General features: G+C 41.2%; 1 protein-coding gene across 1 annotated transcript in view; it reads left to right on the plus strand.

Moving 5' to 3' along the window:
- Nucleotides 1–19,317, plus strand: part of gmds (GDP-mannose 4,6-dehydratase) — a 666,455-nt gene that overhangs the window by 228,962 nt on the left and 418,176 nt on the right. Inside the window, exons 5-6 of the mRNA XM_033016353.1 lie at nt 13,060–13,252; nt 16,550–16,654. Of these exons, the coding sequence (XP_032872244.1) occupies nt 13,060–13,252; nt 16,550–16,654 (298 nt within the window). The remainder of the gene's footprint in view (nt 1–13,059; nt 13,253–16,549; nt 16,655–19,317) is intronic.

The following is a 19,317-nucleotide window of genomic DNA, read 5'->3' on the forward strand; positions in this document are numbered from 1 at the left end:
TGAAAATAACACAAAGTGCTGCAGTAACTCAGCGGGTCAGGCAGCATCTTTGGAAAATGTGCTTAGGTGACATTTCGGGTCGGGGCCTTTCTTCAGACTTGTACATTGTTCATATTTAACAGATTTGAACATTTGTGTTCACTTGCTAAACTTCTGTTTTTATTATGAATTGCTTTAAAAAAATATATCATATTTTCACTGTTACATCATAGATGTAAGCTACTTTTATCACAGAGTTCCACTAGCTGTATTTGGGTTGATGTACATGTATTTAGTTAAACCCCTGTCCCACAGTACGAGTTCATTCCAAGAGTACTCCCGAGTTTGCCCAGAATTGAACTCGGAGATTTACAGTAATGGCCACTCGTCGGTACTCGGGGCTCTCGTGGACATTTTTCATCATGTTGAAAAATCTTCACGATTCTTCCCGTGCTTACCTGCCGTTAGCGAGTCTTCCCGAGTACCTGCCGTTAGCGCTAAGTCCCCGAGCTCTGACGTACCCGCCACGTTCATTCTCCGTGCTTACCACGAGTTTGATTTTATTAAAACTCGGGAGAGCTCTTGGACTGAACTCGTACCGTGGGACAGGACTATAAGAATGAAAATTGCCAGGATTTCCGTTCAGGAAGATTTTTTTTAATTTGTTCATTATTGGTCTTGCTTTAGTGATTGCAGATAAATAGAACAATCTAAATTTCATTTGCTCAAATTAAATGACTAATGCAAATTAACAGCACATTCTGGCAAGAAGGTGGAAGTGTTGCCAGCAGCCATTAGTAGTTTGTAACTCGTAATTTGTAACTCGTAACTTGTAAATTGTAACTCTAAGCCCTATACGATGTTTAGTTTGTACCATTGATCTCTCCTTGAGGCCTCCAGATGGTGCTGTTGTTGAAGTCCAAACTTCTCTGCAAAACTATTGAAATAAATAATTAAACCACCTACATTTACACCAGGCAGGACAAAACTGTATATTTTGTTAGGTTCTACCATGTCTTGTTCAACTTAGCCTAATGGAGTGAGCTGAATCCAGCTCCATCTGACTTGTCACCAGTGGTAAACTATACCCTCCACCCCTGTACCCTCAATACGTCTTCAATAAGTGAGTTTGGTATCTCGCGCGCGCAATGAATCATGGAATTTGTCAAAGGTCATTCGGGATAAACAAAGAGCATTGCTAGTGATCACGAATGCAGCGCTCTATAAACTGTGTGTACGTAATGAGCGGAACTCCGTGTAAAAATAACATTTTCGGTCTGAGTTTTCGTCGTCTTTGTATCTTAAAATGCTAGCGAGCAACCCTCTATCGTGTGTACAACAAGCATGACATACCACCTTCTAAATATTCATCGAGCAAGTTGGGCCCCGTTCTCCCAATGCAATATTCCACCGTTCACCCATAACCCCCAACTGCGCAGGCGCGGCTCATTTCCCCTCATCCCCCAGCATTCCCTCCCCCTCATCCCCAGAACTCCCTCCCCCTCGTCTTCACCGTCCCTCTTCTTTCCATTCTCCTCCTCCCCTCCCTGTCTCACCTCTCCCTCCCTCTCCTTTTCCCTACCCCCAGTCACTCCCTCCCTCCATAAACCCTCTCCCCTCCCTGCCCCCCTCCTCTCCCATTATCTACCTGCTCCCCCACTTCTCACCTCTCCCCATCCCACTCCCCCACTAAACGCAATGTTTAAATAACATTTCTCCTCCTCCCCTCCCCCACTCCCTCCCTCTCCTTAAAGCAATGTAATAAATCTCTCATTGCAATGGGAGTCCTGTCATTTGTTAACATAGTAACGGCAGGGCAAGTTTTAAAGTGAAAAGTTTGATTTATTTTAAAGTGAAAAGTGAATTTTTAAAAGTTTAAAATGTGAATAATATAAAATATAACATCAATGTGAATAGAATGCTGCTGTATTTTTTTTCCTTTTATGTAAATGAGATCCCCTTGTGATGTCATTGTGGGGTGGAACACTGCTGACAGGCAGTTTATGTAAATTATATCCCATTGTGACATCATACGCTGCTAACTGCCAGTGCAAGTTCAAGTGATTTTTGTCAAACTGGATTTTGTAAAGTCTAAATTGTGAATAACTTGTAAAATATACCATCAATCTGAACAAAACTTGATTCAACAAAACCCCAGGACAACGGTGAGTAAGGTGGGCTAAAAATTGTAGCCGTATCGTATACCGTTTTGGCATAATTTCAGGATCATCCAGACAGACAGACAGACACAGACATAGAAGCAAACAAGATATGAGTTTTAATAATATATAGATAGTATGTAATTTTAAAGCACTATGATTTTCCCCAATAATTTATCTCAACCTGTTAATTGTATAATACAAACATCTTTGTAGATTATGTATTTGATTCCAGTGCTGCTGCTTAGCACAATGCATTATTATCAAACTATTAGGATATTTATAGAAAAACAATGATAGGGTTAAGGAGCATGCATAGGGATCTTCTCATTTATATAGTAACTGATAATTTCTATCATATTATTTCCAGTAAAGAGTTATGATCATTGAATAAATTACGTCAATTAAATGGATTTAGGTGGCAAAATATATTTTTGGTAGAAGAAATGGTTGAGAATTATTTTGAGAAACTGGCGTTGGGATAAGTTGCAAGTTGTTGGTCTCGCCAGCCTTTTCCTGTTGTTAAGATTTCCTATGTTCCGACTTCTGCAATTGTTGACAAGGAAATTGCACTGCTTGCGTGGAAAGCTGCATAGTTCAACTTCCTTCCCTATGAGATTTCCTTATTAATGGGTGGGATGTGGAGGGGGGGGGGGGGGGTTGGTGGGGGGAAATTGATTATTTTAGATGCTTTACTAATACATTCTCTGATCATTAATACATTCCCTTAGCTTGTGGTCAGTGCAAGTCAGTGCCACATAAGATTCTTTGGTTAAAAACTGGCACAATGCTACACTTGTGTAGTAGCTATCCTGACAATTGTGAAGGAAGTTAAGGTTATCCTGAAACTAAACATTTCCTACAGAGCATGAACTCTTATAAAAATGTGTTTGATTATTACAAGATACATCTTTTTATGGAAGGTAATTTGTTTTTTTTTAAATAAAGTATTTTTCCTGCAAAAAAATATTGCTTTAATGCAATACCTTGCAGATATTTGAAAGTGTCATTAAATGCCCCTGTCCCACTTAGGAAACCTGAACGGAAACCTCTGGAGAATTTGTGCCCCACCCAAGGTTTCCGTGCGGCTCCCGGAGGTTACCGGAGGTTTTTGTCAGTCTCCCTAGCTGCTTCCACTACCTGCAACCTCCGGCAACCACCTGCAACCTCCGGGAACCGCACGGAAACCTTGGGTGGGGCGCAAAGTCTCCAGAGTTTTCCGTTCAGCTTTCCTAAGTGGGACAGGGGCATTAGTGTGCGTATAGGTTAGTGGTAGTTTCAGATGCCTATTTCCACAGATTAGTGAGCTGTAATCTGTTGTTTCTGGTCTCCGTGTGATGGAAGAGTTAATTTATTTATAAAGTGTTCTGAAATCAATACAATCAGCGGAATCAATGGAGGCAACTAAAATTTTATTTTCCTGGTATTTCCAAGTATTTCTAAAATGTTGATACATTTTGAATTATACATGGAGCAGCGGGGTGTGTGAGATGGCACGGTGAATGAGTGGCAGGACTCAGACAGATGGCAGATCCTTTCCATGCAAAATAATTCCATCAAGCTAAAACTGTAAAGGAATATTGAACAGAGGACACCCTGCTGGGCAGATTCTCTGGGGTCTTGCTGACATGGTTTGAAAAGAACACTTACTGCTCAATTCATCACCACTTAAGAACACTTCACTCTCACATACTTGAGAGTTTAAGGCATTACATAGTTTCTCACCAGTGAAGGCGGTACTGAATCTATTGCTGGATGGTTTCTACAGTCCTAGCATGCTGACCTTTTGGCCTGGGTATTTATCAGACTGGATTACACAGGGAGGGTTGAAGTTCTGGCCGACTTCTCCTGCATGCTGTGGATGCACTTTTAAATTCACAGTCTGTGTCGTGACGGACTTGAGTTCCAATCAAGAGGGAAGCACCCTGGAGCAGGCCTCAGGAGCAGGTGAGTTCAACCCAGAATCCCAACGGGGCAAGACAGTCAGGAGGCTGGGGATCAGGAGGTAATACTCTTGTTCCTCCTGTCATGTGCAAAGCTGTAAATCTCTTGGCTGTAAAGACATTTACCATATCCCTGAAGCTGTCATCACCTTGTTTCAGCTGCTGTGTTTCTTGAGGCCTGGGAAAATTGGTCAGCCACAGTGAAACTAGCAAACCAGATTAAATCAGAGGCTACCGGCTATTTGTACACATTATTATAACTCACTTCCTGGAAGTGAGTTTGCTGCTGGACTTTATGACAATTTCATAAAATTGGGATGCTAGAGCTGCTTCCCAATGTAATGGGATTGTATTTTACAGTTTAGTCCATGTCTCTTGCTGATGTTTAATTCAGCTGTTTATGATTTTAGTTAGGTGTCTTTCTGATAGTTGAAACATATTTTGTCTAATGGAAGAGGCCTATTGCTAACAGGCTGTACCAAGGAGATTAAAAAAAAAAAAAGATAATATGAATTATATTTCATAATCTATCTCTATCGGTATTTAAAGCATGGCCAAAAAAAGGGAAATTTGGAGTAAATGACGTGTGTTGGGGATGTATATAAAAGTAAAGACCTTGCCTCTGTTAGTTGAACAACTTTCTATCAGAACTTGAAAAAGGAAGAAATTAAGCAGTGTTAAGTCATAGCAAAGAGGGAGAGCATTGGAGAGAACAAAGTGAACATATGAGGGATAGTGACCACGAGGATCCAGTTAAAAAATGGTGCTAATGTCCTCTGAGAAAGGCTGGTGAACAGTATTCATATTGCCAGGCCTGGCCTGGTCATTATTACCAGGGCATAGTACCAGGGCCTGACAGGGCTATCAAAACTGCTGTGATCTTTCCTTTGCAACAGAAAAAAAAAGTATGGAGAGCATGAAGGTATCTGATCAGGTGCAGGCAGAGGATCTTAGTTTAACAACATCATGTTCACCACAGACAGACATTATAAGCTGAAGGGCCTGTTCCTGTACTGAACTAATATACTTTATTCTATGTGGGAGCAATATTACCACAGTTTTTCTCTCTCCATGGATGCTCCTGTTCATTATTTCCTGTTCATTCTTTCCAGCTTTCTCTTTTATTTCAGATTTCCAGATACCAAATGACTTTATTTCAGATTTCCAGATACCAAAAGGCTGCAAATTATGGAATCTGATAAGAAAGCAAGGTGGAACCAAAAAAGGGAGGGATGTTGAGCAGGTGGAACAGTGGGAAGTGAGGTCCCAGTGGGAGAAGTGTGATGGGCAGATAGGAGTGGGGGAAGGGGAAACTGGGTGATATGCAGCTGGGAGGAGGGATGCATTTGGACAGAAGTGTGTGTGAGATGTCCTGGGTAGAACAGAGGAAGGGAACTGACATTCTCATGTGCCTCTAGGATGCTGGTGGCAGTGTGGCAGGTGCAGTGAAAACTGACTGTACAGTGTTGCTCAAAACCTGAGAAAGCACTCTGTTTTGCAAAGTTGGAGTGGATGCTTCATATGCACTTTACATGTTGACAGCCGCTCCATCATAAACTTGTATTGATTGCAGTGTAAGGTGAGACACTGAGCATGGACTGTAATGTCTCTTGCATGACATAAATCTTTCAACTTTAGTGCTGTTGAAAGAGTTGAAGATGCAGTTTGAATTATTTGCCAAGGCTGTGGAGAACTACATTGTAATTCAAAACCATAACCTTGACAAATTTACATTATCCCTACGTCGCTTTTCATCTCCAACCATGTACAAAAATAAGTATTTTAGGTTATGTGATTGATTGACTAAGTGTTCTGATTCCAGGTTTTGATCATCATTTTATTAACACGTATATATTTCATTCCCATTACAGTGTATCGAATTGGTATAATTGAGAAATTATCAACAATGGATTTTTCTGTGAGAAATCTTACCTTGGTGAATTAATTTTGAATAAGATAGCAATTTGATATGCCTTTAATCATTAAAGGTATGTTTACAGCAATATTGTCAGGCACCATCGGAAGTTCTAGATTTGGTGGGATAAACCAAACCACTTTAGAAAATAGGTGCAGGGTTTGTGATGTGTAATTAATGTGCCTGGTCAAATATTGTGCAGGCAACATGTAAACATTATGCTGCCCTTTGTTAATATGGTCACAGCGTTCAGAAAGTTAACTTGATTAGCATCTCAGCCAGAAAGCTAGTTTTCACTGCTTAACACCAGCCTGTAGCTCATCATGGTCTGGTACATAAAGACTTCAAGACATGGGATTTGGCCAAACAGTTGGCATGAAATAGGAAACATTAAGCTTTTTTTATTTTTTTATTTTCCATTGCTATGGGAGAGATATTGATGAAGTAGAGGGAAAAAGAAGAAAGATAATCATCAACTGCAGGCCACCAACCCACCCAGTCAACTTTGCAAGTCAAATAGAGTCATAGATTCTTACAGCATGGAATCGGGCCCTTCGGCCCAACTTGCCCAAACTGGCCAACATGTCCCATCTACCCTAGTTCCACTTGCCTGGGTTTTCCCATATCCCTCTAAACCTGTCTTATCCATGCACCTGTCTAAATGTTTCTTAAATGTTGCGATAGTAAAGAGATTGTAAATAGAAGGAGACAACCTATAGGGTGATTTCCTGGAACCAAAAAAACAACTCCTAAGACCTGGTGGATAAATTCAAAGACCTTGCATATATGGTTGTTGAGTTAATGCTCCTTCAGGTGCCATATTCAACCAAAAGTCCCACTTGCCCATGCACTCCCTCGCCAAACAAAAATCTTTAGCAATCATACCTCGCATATGCAAGTGCACTGCCCTATTACGCGAGAATATTGTAAACTTCATATTCATATTTCACAGCCAGGACACAATGCATTCATCTAAGCAATCACTTCATCTAAGCACACATACATATGTTTCACTCTCTCTAGTGGTTGAGAGGGGCAATCATTCATTGACTACATTATTTGCTCTTGTGATGACAACAGTGCAAAATTGGAACGTCTTTGAGGCTATCACTAAAATCCTCCTACTGATATCCACATTAGCCTCATCCCATATCATCTTCAGATTTAAAAGCAACAGTTTGTATAAGCATCCACCACTTTCCATTAAAGTCAATTGCACATTACAGGTATAACCTTGTGTCCTCTTCTAATTTTAGATGATGTAACACCAGCAGTCTGGTTGGGCAGTGCAAGCGCTAGAAGGGGGTGAAGTTGACGTCACAAATTTATTCAATGTTGCACTCCCTGGACTCTGTTTAGCTTCTAATATATAGTTTAATTTAGAGATAGAGCTCGGAAATACCTTTTGACCCACCGAGTCCACACTGACCAGATTGTTCCCGATGTTGGGGAAGTCCAGAACAAGGGGTCACAGTTTAAAGATAAGGGGGAAATCTTTTGGGACCGAGATGAGAAAAACAGAGAGTGGTGAATCTCTGGAATTCTCTGCAACAGAAAGTAGTTGAGGCCAGTTCATTGGCTATATTTAAGAGGGAGTTAGATGTGGCCCTTGTGGCTAAAGGGATCAGGGGGTATGGAGAGAAGGCAGTTACAGGATACTGAGTTGGATGATCAGCCATGATTATATTGAATGGCGTTGCAGGTTCTCCTGCACCTAATTTCTATGTTTCTATGTTTCTATCCCCATATACGCTACACACAAAAGACAATTTCCAATTTTTACTGACCAAATTAACCTATAACCTACAAACCTGTATTGAAACATATAAGATTGTTAAGGGTTTGGACACGCTAGAGGCAGGAAACATGTTCCCGATGTTGGGGGAGTTCAGAACCAGGGGCCACAGTTTAAGAATAAGGGGTAAGCCAGTTAGAACAGAGACAAGGAAACACTTTTTCTCACAGAGAGTTGTGAGTCTGTGGAAATTCTCTGCCTCAGAGGGCGGTGGAGGCAGGTTCTCTGGATACTTTCAAGAGAGAGCTAGATAGGGCTCTTAAAAATAGCGGCGTCAGGGGATATGGGGAGAAGGCAGGAACGGGGTACTGATTGGGGATGATCAGCCGTGATGGACTACTCCTGCACCTATTGTCTATTGTCTATCTTGGAGTGTGGGAGGAAACCGGAGCATCCAGGGAAAACTCATGCAGTCGTAGGGAGAACGTACGAACTCTGTACAGGCAGCACCAGTAGTCATAATCTAACCTGGGTCTCTGGCACTGTAAGGCAGCAACTGTACCGCTGCAGTGGAATTTATAAACTGGATCTCCATTTAGTGAGTCACTGACTATGAATAGCCGACAATCCTTGCCCTGGAGGGTAATCCTTACCCTTGACCTGTATTCTGGACGACAAAGACATGCATGAGTCGCAGGCTACATGGTGTCTTCCAATAGTACATGGAGTTATTGATCTCCCCTTTAAAGATGCCTCCACAAAATTAATTAGCACGAGCCCGTTTGATCTTGTGCTGTGCACCTGACTCACTCTCCTTATCAAACAATGAATGGATGGACACTGCAGCTTAAAACCTTGTAAATCTAAATTAAAAGTATAAGTATTTACATCAAAATAAGGGGAACACATCACATTTAACTCTTTGTAAGCAATTGTGAAAGAGATTAGCTATTGTATTGCGAGATATTTTATGAGTTATCATTCCAATAAGTAAAGAGTTCGTGACCACCAACAATAGATCAGGATATAAGTTTTATCAAAGCTTTGCATTGCTACATTCAAACTGTTTTTTTTCTTCTCATTTTCTGGCATGAGCAGGTTGGTGGTATAATTTCACCTGATAAGATTAGCATTCTTATGTGAAATTTCATTGTCTACTGTATTAATGCAATGCTTAACCAACCAAAATAAATAAGTTAATAATTACAGTAAACCTTCATTATAATGGACCATGGTTGGGGAATGATGTCCGTTATTGCCGATTGCCTGCTGTAACCAAGTAAGGTATTATCATAGGTACACAAAATTGCTGGGGAAACTCAGCGGGTGCAGCAGCATCTATGGAGCGAAGGAAATAGGCGACGTTTCGGGCCGAAACCCTTCTTCAACATTGTATATCGTTGAAACAAAGAACTGAATATGATGGTTAATACACCAAAGGACAGAAAGTGTTGGAGTAACTCAGAGGATCAGACTGATTCAGTTTGCTGAGCTATTCCAGCACTTTGTGTCGTTTCACCTTAAAACTAGACGCCGATACCACTGATCTGCATCAGCGAGCCCTTCTTCACCAGTTGACGCGGTTGTTGTTGTGGCTCACATTGTAGTCCCTGGCAGAATGCGCTTTCTTCAGGCTGCTGCTACCAATAGAACGTGCTCGGAAACCGTTGGGATTCCTCCCCCCTCGCCCGTTACTTTGTTCTCTTCCCCCGCCATTCGGCCCTTCGAGCCTGCACCGCCATTCAATATGATCATGGCTGATCATCCAACTCAGTATCCTGTACCTGCCTTCTCTCCATACCCCCTGATCCCTTTAGCCACAAGGGCCACATCTAACTCCCTCTTAAATATAGCCAATGAACTGGCCGCAACTACCTTCTGTGGCAGAGAGTTCCAGAGACTCACCACTCTGCGTGAAAAATGTTTTTCTCATCTCGGTCCTAAAGGATTTCCCCTTTATCCTTAAACTGTGACCCCTTGTCCTGGACTTCCCCAACATCGGGAACAATCTTCCTGCATCTAGCCTGTCAACCCCCTAAGAATTTTGTAAGTTTCTATAAGATCCCCCCTCAATCTTCTAAATTCTAGCGAGTACAAGCCGAGTCTATTCAGTCTTTCTTCATATGAAAGTCCTGACATCCCAGGAATCAGTCTGGTGAACCTTCTCTGTACTCCCTCTAAGGCAAGAATGTCTTTCCTCAGATTTGGAGACCAAACACTGTACACAATACTCCAGGTGTGGTCTCACCAAGACCCTGTACAACTGCAGTAGAACATCCCTGCTCCTATACTCAAATCCTTTCCTCCCAAATCAAATCCTATACTCAAATCCAAAAGCAACAAAAGCTTTTCACTGAGCCTCGGTACACGTGACAATAAACGAAAACTGAAACCGAACAGAAACTGAGAAAGTGAAATGCTCATCAGCAATGGAACTGCCCCATCAGCTAATTCCAGTTCTTAATCCGGAAATTGATCATTTCAGGGAAATTGTATGTCCACCTTTTGAGAAATTAAGAATTTGAACACCTATTGCACTTCACATGTGTTTTTTTTCTGCTGACTTTATTAGGAAGTATAAGGCGTAGAAAAGAGGTGAGCGTTTAGGTCCTATTGGTACCTTGCTAGCAAGGTTAAATTTAATATTACCCTTTGCTCTGTACTAAAGCTTTCTACTTTCAACCAGATGAATCTTGGCATGATAGATTTGTTCGAAATTGTTCTGCAAAGACCGCTTCTTATTTGCAATGTGTCCTAATGCCAATGTTCATAAATTTGGATGGTATTTATCCCTTAAAAAAAATACATAATTCAGTGTAATTAATAAATTATATTTGCTGTAATTCTTAAGGATGACAAAATTCCAACATATTTTGAAGAGGATTTATTTTCCGTTAAGTACTGAAATAGTTAAATGGATGTACAATCAGCTTTTGTGTTTTAGTTTTTTTTTTCTATGGGGTTAAGTTGAAAAAATTGTTAGAAAGTCAGAGTTTCTCACCTCCCACATTTTACACTGAGTCTTCAACTCCCGTGATGCATATAAAGAAAAATGAATTGGATATCAATTTACATCTCAGCACTGTAGCTCTCAAGTGACTGTGCTCTTTTGATTTTAGTTGAAAGCTTTGGACACAGCTTGAATTTTACCCCCTAGCCAAACTTTTAAGTTACAATAGTGTCACTGATCATAAAAATCATAACATTTCCAGTTAGAAGGTTCATTTGTTCTTTTGCAACCCACTCCTTTGGTCACAATATAGCCAAGCACCTTGTGATCTTTAGTGCAAAGCCAGAAGAAACAGACGGGTAACTTTTGTCCCATTTCCAAACTGCAGAAATTGTGAACAGTAGGTTGAAGATTATAATGAAAGATAAACAACTTGTGCTGTAGAATCTGACAGCTCCCCCACTCCATCAAATTAATAATGAATGGTTGAGAGATAAGGGGAAATGATGGGGAGGGTATTCTTTTCTGACATGGTTTTATGGACAATCTGATTCCCATGCGCAGTGTTATCTCTCACAGTCCTCCATTTCATGCCCTTATCTGACGATCTCTACATTCCAGTAATGAAGCATAATAAAAGTTTGGTAGACAGAGCATATAGGTGGAAAAACCTTTGCATGCCACTTTGCTCACTGTTAATGTCTATATGTGGCAGTAAAACTCATTGATTCTGTATTCACTTCCTAAAAAAGAATTAAGATTGAAGAACTTGTTTCAAGTCAAAAAAAAGTTATCTAACATGAAGACAAATGGTTAGCCAAACAGATACTGGATTGTAAATGTCTGTCACTACAGGCTTAATGGAGGACAGAGACTCTGGCAGTAATTTTAGCTCTCGACAAAAATGAATGCTAAGGGATAAGGTTGACATATTAATGCACTTAAAATGGGAAAACTAAATTCAGAAGAGTTAAATGGATGCTAAAATAAACTAACCAAGTCTACTGCATATCTATATTGTCTGCTTGTTAAAACAATTAAGATATTGAATGTGATAAGTCTATACTTCAGCAGAGATGCATATTCTGTAAAATGTTCCATGTTTTTGAATTTCATAACAATAGCTTGACTAATTACATTTTAATCCTCTTTTGATTATTTTTGATAAATTATTTTTACTTTAATAATTATATATTGGAGTGCATAAAGTGATGCTGCTTTACAAATATATGAATGTGATGAAGGATGGGAAGGAAAACCCCCTGATCTAGATAAATTAAATCAATAATTTCAAGGGAGAATGCAAGGAATTTGTTCAATCTTAAACAATTAAACTAATTTGGGAGTACTCTGTTGGCATAAAGATTGAGGGGGGATCTTATAGAAACTTTAAAAATTCTTAAGGTGTTGGACAGGCTAGATGCAGGAAGATTGTTCCCGATGTTGGGGAAGTCCAGAACAAGGGGTCACAGTTTAAGGATAAAGGGGAAATCTTTTAGGACTGAGATGAGAAAAACATTTTTTACACAGAGAGTGGTGAATCTGTGGAATTCTCTGCCACAGAATGTAGTTGAGGCCAGTTCATTGGCTATATTTAAGATGGAGTTAGATGTGGCCCTTGTGGATAAAGGGATCAGGGGGTATGGAGAGAAAGCAGGTACAGGATACTGAGTTGGATGATCAGCCATGATCATATTGAATGGCGGTGCAGGCTCGAAGGGCCGAATGGCCTACTCCTGCACCTATTTTCTATGTTTGTGTATGATGCTCACATTTTGAATGATTTGTTCTTTCCTCCACTGCTCGTAGTTGAGTGCGATCAGTTAGTACCAGGCTCCTGGGAACAAACAAAAAATGCATCTCTATGGAAATGTGTTTATTTTCTCTAAGCTGTTTATTCAGCAACATCTCCTCTTTACCCAAATCTGAATTCCTTCATCATGGCTGATTACAATGTGATGCTGACTTTATGGAGGTTATTATTTTGTTTAAATTTTTTTTCCCCACAATGCCAAAATAAAATTACTGCAGTTGCCGGACATCTGAAACAAAAACAGAATATATTGGAAACGCTCAGCATGTGACACAGCCTCTATGGACAGAGAAACAGAGTTAATGATTAGGCCAATGACTTTTCATCAGAGGAGTAAATTGCGTCTTTCCAGTGTTATGTTTTTAATAAAAAATTCACAAATTTTTAACGTACTGGAATTTAATGTATAGTAATGCAAGTTTGATTTAATACTACCTTAACTGGGCATTAGATTTTGCATTATGTTGTTGGGCTCACTGGGCATACTTTGCCATAAATTCCCCTGTTTGACGGAATATCTTTATAGTAATTGTCAATGACCATTTATCTTTTGCATTTCACACAGATCTCCTTTGACCTGGCAGAATATACTGCTGATGTTGACGGTGTTGGCACTCTGAGATTATTGGATGCCGTTAAAACCTGCGGCCTTATAAATACTGTGAAGTTCTACCAAGCCTCTACCAGTGAACTCTTTGGCAAAGTGCAGGAAATTCCACAGAAGGAAACTACTCCTTTCTATCCTCGATCACCATATGGCAAGTCCCCTAAAATATTTTTCGAATTGAATGCATGTCTTTGTGCTGCAGTAATTTGAATGGAATATTAGCATCTGGTCGAAGTGTTTGGACAAGTTGAGGGATAGGCTTATAACTTGACAATTAAAAGTTTTTTCAGGTTAACCTAAGGGGTGAGAATTATAAATCAAAAGCTCAGATGTAACTCAGTGGGTGTTGCACATTTTCAAGATCAAAAGTATACTGCCTAGTTCTCCGTTTCAACAATGGATTCAGGATTGCTGGCAGTCACAGGCCCAATTCAACCTGTGGTGACTGGAAGTGAGGAGAGGTGCCAGGGGTAGTTATCAGGGCTTGCAGCGATGGATGATTGAGAGGGGCAGGGGTGGTTGGGTTGAGATATTACAGAGTGATGGATAAGTGGGCAGGCGGTGGGCAGGGTGAGGGCTGGAAGATCTGGAGGTTTTTTTGGGGCAGACTTAGGAGATGTGAATGTGGATAGGATGTTTCCATTAGAGGAAGAGTCTAGGACTAGAGGTCATAGCCTCAGAATAAAAGGATATACCTTTAGGAAGGAGATGAGGAATTTATTTAGTCACAGGATGAAGTATCTGTGGAATCTATTGCCACAGACGGCTGTGGAAAGCAGTCAATGGATATTTTCAAGGTGAAGATTGACAGCTTCTTGATTAGTAAGGGTAACAGTGGTAATGGAGCGAAGGCAGGAGATTGGGGTTGAGAGGGAAAGATAGATCAGCCATGATTGAATGGCGGAGTAGACGATGGGCCAAATGGCCTGATTCTGCTCCTATAACTAATGAACATGAGATTGCTGATTAGCCGGTTGGGGGTGTTGGGTATTAGTGTCTTGTATTGAGAAAATCACGAGGTGGCAATGGGATTCAGAATAGCATGGGTGGTGAGAACCCAAAGGCAAAACATAAGTAATTGACTTATCTAACAACCATTGCAATCCGCGACCTGTATTAAGAAAGCCAGGTTGCCATGAAAGGCCCAACAATGATTGCTGGTTATTGCATATGTTACCATAGATGCTGGAGTCAATCATAAAAGATGAAATAGCGCCACATTTGGATAGCAGTAACAGGGTCTGTCCGAGTCAGCATGGATTTACGAAGGGGAAATCACGATTGACTAATCTTCTGGAATTTTTTGAGTATGTAACTAGAAAAATGGACAAGGGAGAGCCAGTGGATGTAGTGTACCTGGACTTTCAGAGAGCATTTGATAAGGTCCCATATAGGAGATTAGTGGGCAAAATTAGGGCACATGGTATTGGGGGTAGAGTGCTGACATGGGTAGAAAATTGGTTGGCAGCCAGGAAACAAATAGTAGGGATTAACAGATCCCTTTCAGAAGGGCAGGCAGTGACTAGTGGGGTACCGCAAGGCTCGGTGCTGGGACAGCAGCTATTTACAATATACATCAATGATTTGGATGAAGGGATTCAAAGTAACATTAGCAAATTTGCAGATGACACAAAGCTGGGTGGCAGTGTGAACTGTGAGGAGGATGCTATGAGAATGCAGGGTGACTTGGACAGGTTGGGGGAGTGGGCAGATGCATGGCAGATGAAGTTTAATGCGGATAAATGTGAGGTTATCCACTTTGGTAGCAAAAACAGGAAGGCAGATTATTACCTAAATGGCGTCAAGTTGAGAAAAGGGGAAGTACAATGGGATCTGGGGGTCCTTGTTCATCAGTCTATGAAAGTAAGCATGCAGGTACAGCAGGCAGTGAAGTAAGCAAATGTTGGCCTTCATAACAATAGGAGTTGAGTATAGGAGCAAAGAGGTCCTCCTGCAGTTGTACAGTGACCTAGTGAGACCACACCTGGAGTATTGTGTGCATTTTTGGTCTCCAAATTTGAAGAAGGACATTCTTGCTATTGAGGGAGTTCACAAGGTTAATTCCCGGGATGGCGGGACTGTTATATGCTTCGAGAATGGTGCAGCTGGGCTTGTATACTTTGGAATTTAGAAGGGTAAGAGGGGATCTTATTGAAACATATAAGATTTTTAAGGATTTGGACACGCTTGACGCAGGAAACTTGGTCCCGATGTTGGGGGAGTCCAGAGCAAGGGGCCACAGTTGAAGAATAAGGGGTAAGCCATTTAGAATGGAGATGAGGAAACACTTTTTCACACAGAGTTGTGAGTCTGTGGAATTCTCTGCCTCAGAGGGAGGTGGAGGCCGGTTCTCTGGATACTTTCAAGAGAGAGCTAGATAGGGCTCTTAAAGATAGCGGGGTCAGGGGATATGGGGAGAAGGCAGGAACGGGATACTGATTGGGGATGATCAGCCATGATCACATTTAATGGTGGTGCTGACTCGAAGGGCAGAATGGCCTACTCCTGCACCTATTGTCTATTGTCATAGAAAACTCTCTGGCCTGAGGGGATCTATACAACCAAGAGAGAGCACATTCCATGATATCCAACAGGAGAGAACGAGCAAGACAATAGAGTCCTGGATCAAGAATAGTTTTTGGAGAACAACAGTTTCAGCCCCATTTGGGTGAAAACAGAAACTCAGTGCAACCATAAAATATGGAAGCTTTTTTGTAAAGCCATGCTCTTCGAATGTCACAGCAGTATATTTTATCTGGGCCTAGTAAGTAAGTAAGTTTATTAGCCAAGTATTCACATAAAAGGAATTTGCCTTGGTGCTCCGCCCACAAGTAACAACATGACATACAGTGACAGTTACGAATGATACGATTACAAATAATACTGAGGTTCTCTATATTAAAATTAAAGATAAACTCTTTCAATGACCCTTAATTCAGTGAGTAGCTTACTTATATAGGCAAGGTAGTATGTTTTCTCTGGTTTGTTGTAAGTTAGTTATGGCCAACAATGACTCATTCCGGAAGGAACCATGTAGATTTAAAACAAAAATCAATCTGGCTTTAGCTATGATGACCCTTATAGTTGCATAGCCTGCAGACGTATGTCATCGAGGCAAATATATGACTATAGCAACTGGGACAGTGTCAGCAAATGTTTTGTACTGGTGGTATTAGACTCCATCAAGGAGGTAATCTCACTATGAATATGAAAAAAGTGAATGAAAAAAAATAAAAGAATATGAAAAAAATGGAAGTGGGGATAGCCAAGAAAAATTGAAGGCAGCTTGTTCTACCTGCAAGCTCTTCTCATTTGGACTTGGGTCAGTTCATCTGATGTTGCCAGAACATTTATTGTTGGCAAGTTGTTATTTTTCAGATTTCTACTTGGTTTTCATCTATTTTAGAAATGCACAATGCTGACTTGCAGGCTGTTGTTTATTCTGCAGGGGTAGCCAAGCTTTACGCCTACTGGATTGTGGTGAACTTCAGGGAGGCTTACAACCTTTTTGCTGTCAATGGCATTCTATTCAATCATGAAAGTCCAAGAAGAGGTTAGAAAAACTAATACATTTAATCTGCTTTAATTTATTTCTATTTTTAGTTCCTAATGTTTTATGTTTGGCAAGTATGGATATTTAAATGGCTGTGAAAATGTAAAAAGTTCCTAATCTCAGCAGATGCTTAGATTTACTATTAAATGATTTTTCCAATGAGCTTTATATGAAAGACAAATAAGGAAAGTAAATTAATTTAATGTTTACTGTGTTAATGTGTTAATTCACCCAAAGTGAAGAAATTATGTATATGAGTAGAAAGCCATGATCATATTGAATGGCGGTGCTGGCTCGAAGGGCCGAATGGCCTCCTCCTGCACCTATTTTCTATGTTTCTAAACAAGGAACTGCAGAAGTTTGTTTAGTAAAAGGACACAAAGTGCTGAAGTAACTCAGCAGGCCAGACAGCATCCCTGGAGAACATGGTTAGATGACGTTTCGGGTCGGGATCCTGCTTCAGAGATTGTAGGGTGGGTGTAAGCGAGGAGGAGGGAAGGTGTGACACAAAAGGATTGAAGAGTTGCAAATTGTGATGCCAGAGGGAAGAATGTAGGGGGAGGGGAGACGTAGGTGCCAGTCCAGGTGGGGCCCAGGGGAGAGACAGAGGGTGGGGAAGGGTGGGGTGTGGGGAGAAAGGTGATGTGGGAAAGAAACGGGTGTGGGGGGGTTGTCAGAGGTTACCTAAAATTGGAGAATTCAGTGTTCAAATTTACTTTATGCGTTCCAGTTTGCCCTAAAGAGTGTGCTCAAATGACAGCAATATGGTGGAACAACCATATTAGTTGCATTTCTTTAAATTTTGAGGACGGTGCTTCAACTAGGAGCTACTGGATGATTGACTGTTGATTGGGAGGCTTTTCATCAGCTATTTACCTTTGCAGATAGTGCTGCATCCATTGGGGTGGAAGATACTGAGGGTGAAGTGCTGGAAAAGGAAAAATGGATGAGAAAGAGAAATTGCTGTGAAAGGCCAATGAATGGGCAGAAGGTTTTGTGGGAAACAGAGAGAAGGGTTCGGAGACTTGCTGATGTTGGGGTGATGATGAGGATCAGATGCACTGCTAGTAGAGGGGGATAAGCGACACTGCTGGTGTTGGGGATAAGGAATAGAGAACCTGCTGATGATAGTGGTAAAGGTCGGAGACTACTGGTGTTGTGGATATTGGGGGCATAAGGATCATGGACACTGCCGGTGCTGATGGTGGTGATAAGGACCAGATACACTGCTGCCGTTGGGGTAAGCATCAGAGACTGCTGGTGTTGTGGGCAGGGAACGGAGGCACCATTGGCTTTGAGAGTGGGGCAAGCATCAGAAACTGCTGCTGTTGTGGGCAGGGAATGAAGGCACCAGTGGCATGGGGGGTTGCGGTCTAAGAATCAGAGACTGTTGGTGTTGCATGATGAAGATCACTAGTGTTGTGGGTAATATGTGTTGTGGGTAATATGAGATACTGCTTGTATGGGGTGATAAGGATCAGAGAGAGCGTTAGGATCAGGGATACTGCTGGTGTTGGGGGTGGATAAGGATAGGAAGCAATGCTGGTGTTGGGGAATGTGGCTTGGAGGTACTACAGGTGTTGGGAAATAAAGATTGAAGCTCCTGGTGTACAAATACTGTATGTAAGTATATTTTAAAATGATAGACCAAAGCAAAATTCATCCTATCAACGGGTAAAATTTCTATAGAACTATATGTACAGCAATAGGCCCTTCAGCCCAATTCGTCCATGGGGACCAAGTTGCCTAAGCAAGCAAGATCCACTTGCCTGCACTTGGGCCATACCCCTCTAAACTTTCCTATCCGTGAGCCTGCCTGAATATTTTTTTATTACTGTTATTGCACCTGCCTCAACCACAATCTCTGGCAGCTCATTCTATGTGTGCACCACCCTCTCTGTGAATAAAATTTGCCCCTCAGCTATTTTTATTTTTTAATAATCTACATTCTCCCATCTGAATTTTAGAAAATATAATCATCAGCTGTGCTCCTTCTCCCTGTTGACAAGCTGAAACTGTAGTGCGAGGGTCCAGTATAGAAAGTCGTACAATGTGGGCTGAGGAAATCATGTGTCCCAACATGACAGGTACAGAGGGGCCCAAGTCCATAACTCCCTGAAAGTGGCAATACTAGTGGATAGAGTGTTAAAGAAGACATATGGTATACTTGCCTTCATAGGTCAGAGTATTGAGTATAGTGGCCAGGAAATCCTGCTGCAGCTTATAGGATTTTGGCTAGGCCGCATTGAGCGTATTGCATACATTTCTGGCCGCCCCATTACAGGATCTGGAGGCTTTGGAAAGCATGACAAGATTTACCAGAATGATTAGCGGGTATTAGATATTAGAGAGGATTAGATACAGGGAGAGGTTGGACAGACTTGGATTGTTACCTCTAGAACGTCTGGGGTTGCAGGGAGAGGTAATAAAAGTATATACAATTATGAGAGGGAATGGACTGTTAGAACCTTTTTCCCAGGATGGTAAAATAACACACCAGAAGGCATGGTTTTTAAGGTGAGGAGGCAAATTTAAAGGAGATGTGTGGGGAAAGTCTTTTTACACAGAGGTTAGTGGGTCGATCTTGGCATCGTGTTCGGTACAGACATTGTGGGCCGTCGGGCCTACTCTTGTGCTACACTGTTCTATGTTCCATGTACTAC

The sequence above is a fragment of the Amblyraja radiata genome, chromosome 2, assembly GCF_010909765.2.
Source record: "Amblyraja radiata isolate CabotCenter1 chromosome 2, sAmbRad1.1.pri, whole genome shotgun sequence".
NCBI lineage: Eukaryota > Metazoa > Chordata > Chondrichthyes > Rajiformes > Rajidae > Amblyraja > Amblyraja radiata.